The sequence below is a fragment of the Polyodon spathula genome, chromosome 16 (assembly GCF_017654505.1).
Source record: "Polyodon spathula isolate WHYD16114869_AA chromosome 16, ASM1765450v1, whole genome shotgun sequence".
NCBI classification, from domain to species: Eukaryota; Metazoa; Chordata; class Actinopteri; order Acipenseriformes; family Polyodontidae; genus Polyodon; species Polyodon spathula.
In genome coordinates, this window is record NC_054549.1 from 21,449,953 (window position 1) to 21,463,147 (window position 13,195).

General features: G+C 45.4%; 1 protein-coding gene across 5 annotated transcripts in view; it reads left to right on the forward strand.

The window, feature by feature from the left end:
* LOC121328764 (metabotropic glutamate receptor 6-like) overlaps positions 1 to 8,973 on the forward strand; it is a 24,156-nt gene extending 15,183 nt beyond the window's left edge. For 4 of the 5 annotated variants that reach the window (XM_041273806.1, XM_041273809.1, XM_041273808.1 and 1 more), the window contains 4 exons: positions 1 to 515; positions 866 to 1,177; positions 3,328 to 3,562; positions 8,387 to 8,973. The exon at positions 1 to 515 is cut by the window's left edge and continues 109 nt beyond it. In XM_041273806.1, the coding sequence (XP_041129740.1) occupies positions 1 to 515; positions 866 to 1,177; positions 3,328 to 3,552 (1,052 nt within the window). In that variant the 3' untranslated portion in view covers positions 3,553 to 3,562; positions 8,387 to 8,973. The remainder of the gene's footprint in view (positions 516 to 865; positions 1,178 to 3,327; positions 3,563 to 8,386) is intronic. The other variant, XM_041273810.1, reaches the window with a different exon arrangement.
* Positions 8,974 to 13,195: the final 4,222 nt, after the last annotated feature.

The following is a 13,195-nucleotide window of genomic DNA, read 5'->3' on the forward strand; positions in this document are numbered from 1 at the left end:
GCTGGCACTGTGAGTTGTGCGATGGCTACCGCTACCAGGTGGATGAGTTCACCTGTGAGGCGTGCCCCTTTGACACGCGCCCGGACGAGAACCACACCGCCTGCCGCCCCACGCCCATCGTCAAGCTGGAGTGGCACTCACCCTGGGCCCTGCTGCCCGTGTTCCTGGCCATCCTGGGCATCCTGGCCACCTCGTCGGTCATCGGCGTCTTCCTGAGGTTCAACGACACGCCCATCGTGCGGGCGTCTGGCCGCGAGCTCAGCTATGTGCTGCTCGCCGGGATCTTCCTGATCTACGGCATCACTTTCCTGATGATCGCCGAGCCGGGAGCCGTGGTGTGCGCTTTCCGCAGGCTCTTCCTGGGTCTGGGGATGTGCATCAGCTACGCGGCGCTGCTCACCAAAACCAATCGCATCTACCGGATCTTCGAGCAGGGCAAGAGAGCCGTCACCCCGCCCAGGTTTATCAGCCCCACCTCCCAGCTGGGCATCACGTTCAGCCTTGTCTCCTTCCAGGTGAGAGCTGGGTATAAACGTTCACTGCATGAAGCCTCGACTCATTCCAGGGTGCAGAGTGACGTTGATAACCGTTTCACGCGTGTTAGCCCGTTTCCGCCCCCCCCCCACCCCCCCCCCCCCCCCCCCCCCCAAGTGCTTTACCAGACCTCTCTGTGCTTTACAATGCTTCCCAATTCTTTACCGTACCTCTCTGTACTTTACAATGCTTTCCTATGCTTTACCATCCCTCTCTGTGTTTTACAATGCTTCCCTATGCTTTCACTGTGCTTTATTACACTTTGCTATGCTTTTACTACAGCACACTAGTTTAAAGGCTACCCCACCCCCGCTCCCCTCTCTCTGTGCAGGTTCTGGGGGTCTTCATCTGGTTTGGGGTGACTCCCCCTCATACCACCGTCGACTACGAGGAGCAGCGGCCCCCGAACCCAGAGCTGGCCCGCGGGATCTTGAAGTGCGACATGTCCGACCTGTCCCTGATCTGCTGCCTGAGCTACAGCCTGGTGCTGATGGTGACTTGCACCGTCTACGCTGTGAAGAGTCGCGGGGTGCCGGAGACCTTCAACGAGGCCAAGTCCATCGGCTTCACCATGTACACCACCTGCATCATCTGGCTGGCTTTCGTGCCCATCTTCTTTGGGACCGCGCAGTCCACCGAGAAGGTACGCTGCGGGCGACGGGCGCCAGGGCGAAGCGCTTGTATTTTACTGAAACGGTCCGTCTCCGCGGTGCTCTGTTTGTAGAGAAAACGATAACCGATCGCTTTGGTTTTGTCTCGATTCAGATTGTACCTGTAGAGGAACTGAAATCTGCAGCCGGTTTGTGTAAATTGAGAACGGTTAAGAAGATTCAAGAAAATCAAGTGAACACAAACTAAAAATTTTTTACAAAATTAAATATCTAGTAGATAATATATCATATTATATAAATATATATTATATATAAATATATATTATATATATATATATATGTGTGTGTGTGTGTGTGTGTGTGTGTGTGTGTGTGTGTGTGCTCAGATGTGTTGAGTATAAGACTGGTGACTTTTTTTCGTAGGTCTATAAAATAATCTTTAGATATTTTATTTAACATATAATCAAAGAAACTAAAAATGGCAGTAGTACAGTATTTTCAAATTTTGAAATGTCACATATTTAAGATTGTGTGTTTGTTTTTTCCATTAAGTGTCTGTGTGTGTGTGTGTGTGTGTATGTGAAGCTCAGATCTTATTCAACAGCTTTCAGGACTCCATGAAGCTGAGTGAGTTAATTCTATATCAAAGAATACTACAAAAGGGAACATTATTCAGCAGCTTTCACTGGACTCTATGAAGCAGAGTAGTTCATTCTAAATAGAGAAATGTCACATATTTAAGATTGTGTGTTTGGAACATTTTTCAATATGTTAACAAGGGAACATTATTCAGCAGCTTTCACTGGACTCTATGAAGCTGAGGGAGTTCATTCTATGAAGCTGAGAGTGTGTAATTCAATATGTTAACAAGGGAACATTATTCAGCAGCTTTCACTCGACTCTATGAAGTAATTGCAAAAATAATTATTCAATAGAATTCTAAATAAAATAAAAAACGGAAGTGAAAGATGATGTTTGAAGATATTCCTGTCTGAAGAAATGACCTGCACTTGGAAGCAGTAAAAAACAAAACCTGCGTTTGTTTGAAAAACTCATTGAAACAAAAATAGAAGAAGGCTTTGAAAACCAACCAGGCGTGGAATACCATCCTTTCAAAATAAAAGAAATAAAAGAGATACCGAAAAACAAAACGAAAAGAAAACCGCCGAAAGGTAGTTTTAGTTTTAATGAAGGAAAATCAGAGATGTTTTTCTTTGTTGTGGAAGTAACAGGAAGCAATAGCGGAATGTTACCCACAATAGCGAGGGAACGAACGGCAGCCGTGGCGTCAGTCCCCCGGCAGCGAGCGCAGCGCTTTCAGCCACTCTGCCGCAATCGTTCCTACTTGAACTTCCACTTAACGCGACGGCGGGGAAAAAGGCTTTGAAGATGTAATGGATTTTTTTTTAAAGGCACAAGAAAAAAGGGATTTTACCCTTCAAGGGGTTTGGATTTTAGGAGAGACTTTGTTCTTTCAAATGCACATATGTTGTTTTTTTTGTCTAAACGCATCCACAAAGTGACACACACACACACACACACACACACACACACACACACACACACACACACACACACACACACTGCACACACACACACACACACACACACACACACACACACACACAGCCCTGCACACACACTCACACACACACACAGCCCTGCACACACACATACACACACTGTACAGTGCAAGGTACTTTATTTAATATTCAGTATTTATTTAAAGGCTATTTCGTGCAGTATTCCTGTAAATCTCATGCATAATTTAAAGAAATGTTTTCTAAAGGCACTAGAGCCCAAACGCTGGTCTGCTTGACTCAGCCTCTTCTAGTTTCAATAACGCTGATGAAGGCACTAGAGCCCAAATGCTGGTCTGCTTGACTCAGCCTCTTCTAGTTTCAATAACACTGATGAAGGCACTAGAGCCCAAACGCTGGTCTGCTTGACTCTGCCTCTTCTAGTTTCAATAACACTGATGAAGGCACTAGAGCCCAAACGCTGGTCTGCTTGACTCAGCCTCTTCTAGTTTCAATAACACTGATGAAGGCACTAGAGCCCAAACGCTGGTCTGCTTGACTCAGCCTCTTCTAGTTTCAATAACACTGATGAAGGCACTAGAGCCCAAACGCTGGTCTGCTTGACCTGACCTGTGTTGATTGACTTTGTGTTGCTGTTTCAGATGTACATCCAGACCACCACGCTGACCGTCTCCATGAGCCTCAGCGCCTCCGTGTCCCTGGGGCTGCTGTATGTCCCGAAGGTCTACGTGATCCTCTTCCACCCAGAGCGGAACGTGCCGAAACGCAAGCGCAGCTTCAAGGCCGTGGCCCAGGTGGCCACCATGTCCACGAGACTCGCGCAGAACGGGGAGCCCAAGCCCGAGGAGAGCCAGGAGAGCAAGTAGCAGCACAAGAGTACGGACCGACCTTTTTATCATTCCTGTCGTTTCTCCTACATTGTGGTCATTGCCCTCATCACCCCTTCCAAAAACTCCACTCTCCTACCTTTCTCCCCCTCCCCCTCGAATCTCTCTCTCTCAACCATATAAGATGCCTGTCATTATAAATTCCCAACTTAAAGCTTTGTACTGTTGTGTCTTGTACAGATCGATTATCCTCTCTCTCTCTTTCCCTCTCTCTCAACCCCCTTTCCCCCTTTCCCTCTCCATCTCCCTCTTCCCCTCTCTCTCTATATCCCCTCTCTCTCTTCCTCTAACTCCCTCTCTCTTCCCCTCTCTCTCTATATCCCCTCTCTCCCCTCTCCCCCTCTCTCTCTCTTTCCCCCTCTCCCTCTTCCTCTTTCTCCCTCTCCCCTTCTCTCTCTCTCCCCTCTCTCTCCCCCTCCCCCCCTCTCTATCTCTCTCTATTTCTCTTCTATTTGCCTAATAATAATGAGCAACCTCATTCCTCTCTGTGCCTACTCTCTGATCCCCTCACCCCCTTTCGCTCTGGCATGCTCCACCCGGGTCAGAAGCCACCTGGGTCAGGACCTGGCGTCATGCGGGTTGGCTGTGCGATTTCACACTGCTTTCGACAAAGGGGTTAAGAGGCGGAACGCGAGATCCGATCGCTTCCAGGTTCTGACGTCACCACACCACCACACCATCTTGCCACACGTGGTGCCCGGACTGTTGCGCGTTTAATAATAAATCAAATAAATAATAAATTAAAAAAACCAAACACTTCGACGGACACATACGGAGCACCAACTGCCTCTTTTAGTTTCTCTTTTAATCACGTTCCGTCTCTGAACACACTAACCCCTTTCTCACCTGTGATCACCCTATTTCTACACCTGCGGCTGGAGCCTTAATTAATCATTAAATCACTTATTCAGCTCACATTCCCCTGTGTTTGTACAGTGAGGATTTTAACTCCCTCCCTGCCACACAATATTTAACACTCACACACACACACACACACACACACACACACCACTATACATTGTAACTCACCCGTGATACATAACCCAAATTATACAAAATAAACCAAGATACACCTCTCTGTGCTTTACAATGCTTCCCTATGCTTTACAAGACCTCTCTGTGCTTTACAATGCTTCCCTATGCTTTACCAGACCTCTCTGTGCTTTACAGTGCTTCCCTATGCTTTACCAGACCTCTCTGTGCTTTACAATGCTTGCCTATGCTTTACCAGACCTCTCTGTGCTTTACAATGCTTCCCTATGCTTTACCAGACCTCTCTGTGCTTTACAATGCTTCCCTATGCTTTACCAGACCTCTCTGTGCTTTACAATGCTTCCCTATGCTTTACCAGACCTCTCTGTGCTTTACAATGCTTCCCTATGCTTTACCAGACCTCTCTGTGCTTTACAATGCTTCCCTATGCTTTACCAGACCTCTCTGTGCTTTACAATGCTTCTCTATGCTTTACCAGACCTCTCTGTGCTTTACAATGCTTGGCTATGCTTTACCAGACCTCTCTGTGCTTTACAATGCTTCCCTATGCTTTACCAGACCTCTCTGTGCTTTACAATGCTCTGTGCTTTACCAGACCTCTCTGTGCTTTACAATGCTTCCCTATGCTTTACCAGACCTCTCTGTGCTTTACAATGCTTCCCTGTGCTTTACCAGACCTCTCTGTGCTTTACAATGCTTCCCTATGCTTTACCAGACCTCTCTGTGCTTTACAATGCTTCCCTATGCTTTACCAGACCTCTTTGTGCTTTACAATGCTTCCCTATGCTTTACCAGACCTCTCTGTGCTTTACAATGCTTCTCTATGCTTTACCATACCTCTCTGTTATTTACAATGCTTCCCTATGCTTTACCAGACCTCTCTGTGCTTTACAATGCTTGGCTATGCTTTACCAGACCTCTCTGTGTTTTACAATGCTTCCCTATGCTTTACCAGACCTCTCTGTGCTTTACAGTGCTTCCCTATGCTTTACCACACCTCTCTGTGCTTTACAATGCTTCCCTATGCTTTACCAGACCTCTCTGTGCTTTGCAATGCTTGGCTATGCTTTATTACACTGTGCTGTGCTTTTCTGTTTGTTTTTTTAAGCTCTGCAGCTCATGTATCAGTAATGGTTTAAAGCTATAAAAACGTCCCAAAGAGCTTAACGGGGCGCCAGGAACAGATGGCATGAGGGAAAGACAGATGGAGGGAGAGACGGAGGGCTAGAGGCTTCTCTGCATTTTTCATGGATGTGTCCTTGGAGTTTCACGTAAAGCACAGAGAGGTCTGGTAAAGCATAGGGAAGCATTGTCAAGCACAGAGAGGTGTGGCAAAGCATAGGGAAGCATTGTAAAGCACTGAGAGGTCTGGTAAAGCATAGGGAAGCATTGTAAAGCACAGAGAGGTCTGGTAAAGCATAGGGAAGCATTGTAAAGCACAGAGAGGTGTGACAAAGCATAGGGAAGCATTGTAAAGCACAGAGAGGTCTGGTAAAGCACAGGGAAGCATTGTAAAGCACAGAGAGGTCTGGTAAAGCATAGGGAAGCATTGTAAAGCACAGAGAGGTCTGGTAAAGCACAGGGAAGCATTGTAAAGCACAGAGAGGTCTGGTAAGGCATAGGGGAGCATTGTAAAGCACAGAGAGGTCTGGTAAAACATTTAAACAAGAAATGTGGCAGAACATGTTAAACTATTGTAGGAACTGTTATGAGGTTTTTGTTTCAGCGATGTTTGTGTGATCGAGTGGGGACTGTCGAGCTAAGACTGCGGAGAGAGCAGGAGCAAAGAAATTTTCGACTGCTCTTGATCTGATTTAAATAACCCAGCGCCTAACAGCCTCGTCGCCCCACGCAAAGCTCCACTGTGTTTATCACAGACTGGGAAACTACGGCTGTGTTGCTAAATTCAACGCCGAGAAGCAGCGGCTCTTAAAGTCCTTCCTAAACCCAGCGTTGAGAGCCAGTGACGCGCAGCGCTGCCTCAAGCAGAGAGATGAGAGGCACCCACAACCGCGACCAAGCTGCTGTGCAAAAACTATCAAATGGGGTTTAAATGTAGATACTGGGTACAAATTTAGGAATGCCACGAAGCTTTCCTAAATCCTCAGAAGTGTTTTGACAGTAGTGACGTTTTTGCAGCGTCATCGCTCACAGCTTAACTTTGGGTCCAGCACTGTGAAAATCTGCAGAAATGACCACAGCGCAGTTCTGCAAGGGAGGAGGGCACAACAGACTCCCCAATGCTCACGCCCTCGTTTCTTCTGCCTGAAGCGGAAAGCCATCTGCTGTCCCTGCTTGCTCTCCCATTGTCTCTTACCACCCCCCCCCCCCCACCCCCCCCACTCAGGTAGACACACAGGTCCAAACGTGTCGTAGCGAGACGGGAGGTCTGACACGGTGTACCTCCGTCTGTCGTCTCCTTCGGCAGACAGACCAAATAGTCGAGGCGTCTTTTTATCTACCTTAATAAAAGAGGACTTCGTAGATGGAATTATTTTCCTGGGGGGGGGGGGAGAGTGAGGGTGAGGGTGAGGGAGAGATGAATGACAGGTGATTTATACTTAGAACGTAACATTTGTACATGACGGGACATGTAGACATCTGTTAGACGTCTGCCAAATAATAATAATAATAATAATAATAATAATAATAATAATAATAATAATAAAGAAACACGTCCTGCAGGACGTACTATATTACGTGTGGCAAGTGTCGGACGGAGACCTTTCGCGAAAACACTACCACCAGGGACACTTTCCTCGATATAATTATATAATAATAGATGTCGTACGTAATAAAGAACACTAGCGAAAGAAATTGACTACAGTACTATCCGCTTGTAATGTCATAAGAACTGAGTAGCATCTGATATCGCTTACAGAACTATACGTATCTCTGTTGGACAGAGATCGGATGATTCTTGGTGTTGGATCTCCCTCCCGACCTGTGAGGGCGCTGTGCTCAAATGGCATGACAATTTATTCTGTAGAGTAGGTGGAAGTCGGTCATTTAGGAAGGGGGCGGAGCTACCCAAGCTCAAAGTCTCGGACGGGAGAGGGCGTGGCATCCGAGGATTGGAGGAGCGGATGCGCTCGTTAACCTAGGGGTCATGAGTGAGAGTATAAATAGGGGACCTAGTGAAACTTGTAAGACCTCATCTTGAATATTGTGTGCAGTTCTGGTCACCTCGCTATAAAAAAGATATTGCTGCTCTAGAAAGAGTGCAAAGAAGAGCGACCAGAATTATTCCGGGCTTAAAAGGCATGTCATATGCAGACAGGCTAAAAGAATTGAATCTGTTCAGTCTTGAACAAAGAAGACTACGTGGCGACCTAATTCAAGCATTCAAAATTCTAAAAGGTATTGACAGTGTCGACCCAAGGGACTTTTTCAGCCTGAAAAAAGAAACAAGGACCAGGGGTCACAAATGGAGATTAGAAAAAGGGGCATTCAGAACAGAAAATAGGAGACACTTTTTTACACAGAGAATTGTGAGGGTCTGGAATCAACTCCCCAGTAATGTTGTTGAAGCTGACACCCTGGGATCCTTCAAGAAGCTGCTTGATGAGATTTTGGGATCAATAAGCTACTAACAACCAAACGAGCAAGATGGGCCGAATGGCCTCCTCTCGTTTGTAAACTTTCTTATGTTCTTATGTTCTTATGAAAGTGATCTGTTCTTTGGTAAATGGTTAGTGTTTTAAACCTACATGGAGTCTGTGCCAGCATAAACCCGGGCATCAACTTCACCCCTGCACTTTCACAGAGAACTGTAATAGGGTTTGGCCCCTAATTGAGTTGTACTCCTTTTGAATTCCAGGCACTCCCAAGATGGCTTACATCAACTACAGCAGATGTCTAGCGACAGCGGTGAGATAGATGGAGAAGCGTACAGACACCCCAGAAGCAGAACGCTGCATTCCAACGGCACAGACATGGCACAGCGCAACTCTGTGTGAAGTGTATTCTGAAGCACAGACCTGTGGGAGAATGTCAAATTGTGCTGATTCAATTAAAAGAAGATAGACTGAGACGGTACCACACCAAACAAAGAGAAAAAAAATGACCAAAAAAAAAAAAAAATCATTTAATAAAATTAAGAATAAAAGTGTCCGTGTCCGTCCGTCCGCCCCCATTAAAAAAAAACAAAAAAACACAGTTGAGAACGGATTTGATATTAGATTGTTGGATCTTGAGTCTAGTGCTTGTAAGTCTGGTTAGCTAGTTCTGTGCCAGCCTCCTTCACACTAGCATGGGAATACTGGGGTGTGGCTGTGAGGTGCTTCTGGTTATATTGTCATAGACCCCCTAACTCCTCTCGCGTTGCTATGAGGTCTGTAAACATTCACAGTGAAGCATGTTGCATTTACTTAAAAGCTAAGAGTAGTTTAATGCGTATATATATATATATATCTAATTGACAGCCGTCTGATCTCGGGGTTTTTAGAATTGAATGGAGCAACAGGAGCATAGCCAAAACTTTAAACGTTGTCAAACGTAGTCAAAACAAGTCAGAGCGACCACAATTAAAATATATATATTCCCCAGTTTGGAATGCCCAGTGATTTATTTTAATAATAAACTTAGGGGCCAAGTTGTTCGACTGCGTGCAGCCCATACCTCCGGTGAACTCAATGGGAATGGAGGCTGAAACACACGTCCTCCTAAACGTGTTCCTACCAGTCTGTCATTTTTTCGCACTGCGGATGCACCAGACTCATAGTGCTGGAGGACAGCATGGATCTGAACGGCTCCACTGCAGAGCCTCGGGCGCCCTGTCGGCCACGGGGCTTGCGCTGAACTGTGGATTGCCCTGCCGACCTAAGCCCTCCCTACCTGGGTGGCGCTCGGCCAATTGTGCACTACAGCACCTGGGCGGCCTAGGAACCCCGGGTCCTGGTCGGCTGTGACACAGGCTGGATTCGAACCTGCAATCTGAGGTCTGAGGGGCTAAGGGGCGCATCCTGCACATGCGCCACTGGGGAGCCCTCAAAAGAAAGATTTTTGAACCTTAAATCCACCAATACCTCAGACCTCACATCAGGAAGATTGTGCGACTACAGCTATGGTAAATGTTTTGCACCCCCTATAGAATGAACTTATTTTGCTTCATGAAGTTCAGTGAAACCTGATGGATAATGTGACGTTAACATATTGAATCACACCCTCTATATAGAATGAACTCACTCAGCTTCATAGAGTCCAATGAAAGCTGCTGAATAATGTTCCCTTGTTAACATATTGAATCACACACCCTCTATATAGAATGAACTCACTCAGCTTCATAGAGTCCAATGAAAGCTGCTGGATAATGTTCCCTTGTTAACATATTGAATTCCACACCCTCTATATAGAATGAACTCACTCAGCTTCATAGAGTCCAATGAAAGCTGCTGAATAATCTTCCCTTGTTAACATATTGAATCACACACCTTCTATATAGAATGAACTCACTCAGCTTCATAGAGTCCAATGAAAGCTGCTGAATAATGTTCCCTTGTTAACATATTGAATCACACACCTTCTATATAGAATGAACTCACTCAGCTTCATAGAGTCCAGTGAAAGCTGCTGAATAATGTTCCCTTGTTAACATATTGAATTACACACTGCTTTGGAGTTTTCCATTAATGGAAAAACTGACAAAAATTAAGAAATGTGACATTTTGAAATCTAACGTGAAATATTACTTCTCTTTTATGGTTTCCAGTAGATTTTGATGTTTATTCAACCCTCCTATTATGTTCAGAATTTAGCTACATCTGTCATTGTCTACATCTGTCTGATGCAATTTCAAACTCATTTAATTTAATTAGTTTGTTCTTTTCTGTTGAGTCCTGTGGGCATAATCGTGTTTAGTCTGTAACAGCCTTAAACTGATTAACTGTTTTTATTTGCAAAGGTCTTTTCTGCTCTTTTAGTCCGGGAGCTGTGATAAAACTTCTCTGACTGCCAGCCTGGGAGCTCCTCATTTTGGAGTGTCTTTACCAGTGAGACGCTGTTGCAATACTGACAGAGAAGACTAGGCTCTGCCTTGTAGATATATACCGTTTGTTTTTTTTGTTTATAAATATCTCCAGACAGGTATTTCCAGAGATACAAATATAATAATAATAAAATAACAAATTGAAGAAGTTTGCTTTATTCCTGCACACAAATCTACACAGATAAACACCACGGGTCACAGTGACCAGAACATCTTATTTGCACACATGACCTGTTCTAAAAAAAATAAACATCTCAAAGGTTCTGTTTTCTGTGTATAAGTTCATGACCCCAATTTAGGAAAAGTCATCAAATATTCTACAGAAAATGAAAAGAAAAATAACATTTAAGCTGATTGGAAACGAGAGTCGAGTCAAATAGACCCGAAACCTAAGAGGAGTGTTAAAATAAAATATCTAAATTATGTTCATATAGTTGTTATTATTATTATTTTTTTTATTATGTCTTAATCCTAAAAATGCAATGAATTTGTAAGCCATAAAGGATTCCAGACTTTAGCATTGATTACTATCAATCAATCAATCAATCTTTATTTTATATAGCGCCTTTCATAGGTTGTGTTTGTGTGTGTGTGTGTGTGTGTGTGTGTGTGTGTGTGTGTGTGTGTGTGTGTGTGTGTGTTTAATGTTACTTTATTTATGCAAAACATTTTCATGTCCAGAGTCTTTCTTGGGAAGTTAAGGTTCTGTGAGTAGAAAGCTGAGATCTTGTAGAAAAAATGTTGTTTGTTTTTTAATTGTATTTTAAAAGTCAGGGGTTGTGCTGCGTTCAGTAATGAATTCTGACCTTACACATACTCGCATACAAACTCTGTAATATACAATCCAGCACTATGGGGTATATTAACCTTAGTCTGGACAATCTTAATAATGTCGCCCTAAAAATGTAAACCTTGTTTCATTGTATTTTTTTTCTTTATTGTACTACTCAAACCCACTGCCGTCCACACAGCAGCCCAGCACCCTAACCACTGAGCTCCTCAAACCCACTGCCTTCCACACTGCAGCCCAGCACCCTAACCACTGAGCTCCTCAAACCCACTGCCTTCCACACTGCAGCCCAGCACCCTAACCACTGAGCTCCTCAAACCCACTGCCTTCCACACTGCAGCCCAGCACCCTAACCACTGAGCTCCTCAAACCCACTGCCTTCCACACTGCAGCCCAGCACTCTAACCACTGAGCTCCTCAAACCCACTGCCTTCCACACTGCAGCCCAGCACTTTAACCACTGAGCTACTCAAACCCACTGCCTTCCACACTGCAGCCCAGCACCCTAACCACTGAGCTCCTCAAACCCACTGCCTTCCACACTGCAGCCCAGCACTCCTAACCACTGAGCTCCTCAAACCCACTGCCTTCCACACTGCAGCCCAGCACCCTAACCACTGAGCTCCTCAAACCCACTGCCTTCCACACTGCAGCCCAGCACCCTAACCACTGAGCTCCTCAAACCCACTGCCTTCCACACTGCAGCCCAGCACCCTAACCACTGAGCTCCTCAAACCCACTGCCTTCCACACTGCAGCCCAGCACCCTAACCACTGAGCTCCTCAAACCCACTGCCGTCCACACAGCAGCCCAGCACCCTAACCACTGAGCTCCTCAAACCCACTGCCTTCCACACTGCAGCCCAGCGCTTTCTTTATCTAACCACTGAGCTCCTCAAACCCACTGCCTTCCACACTGCAGCCCAGCGCTTTCTTTATCCAACCACTGAGCTCCTCAAACCCATTGCCTTCCACACGATGTCACCTGAAGAGAATTCCTCTTGAGAAGTTTGACGCTCAGTGGTGACACACAGCGTCTCCTGCAGTGTTTCCCCGCTCGGTTTATGTAGAGGTGTGTTCCCGGTGTACAGCATGGGGCGTTTCATTTGGACCTTGTCCCACATTTCACGCCCATCCGTCATGCAGAGCTATGCAATATTGTTAAATAAAATAAGCTTTATTCAATAACGCAGAGAGATTCTGAAACCACGGACTTGCTGCCTGCATGCTTGAAGCACGTACAGGGGTGCAGAATATTTTAGGGAGCGGTGTTGTTCATTCGAATACAGTAGCTATGAAGGGAAACAATGCTACACTCAGAACACCTCCGTCCACTGCAGTCGGTTGTTAAGGGATAGTATTATGGGATGACCTGGCATTTCGGACAGACCACATACATTTGCAGACTAGGGATGTGACGATGTCGCGACTGATATGATGCACGAGGCGATGCGTATGGCGACATGTCCTGATAGGAGGCAACGATAAAACACTTCATCCAAGAAACAGCCGAACCGCCCCAATGCTGCCCTCTGCTGCACAGTATGAGAATTAGATTTGTTATGAATTCTGAACCTGTTAGCTTTATCAATGCTCTGCTATTACGTTTTTTTTCACTACTCTGAATGAAATAGCACATTAGTTCATACAAGTTTGTTAAAGCGTGTTAAAAATTCGTATCTAATATCTATATCTATCTATCTAGAGAGAGAAAGAGAGAGAGAGAGAGAGAATATCTGGTAACTGAGAAACACAGAGCAGAGGCAGATCCAGAAATAAATACCGGGAGAACAGGCTGTGCAGTCACTGAGAGCTGCGAGGAATCGAAACAGAGGTGCGCCTCCTGCTCCAAAT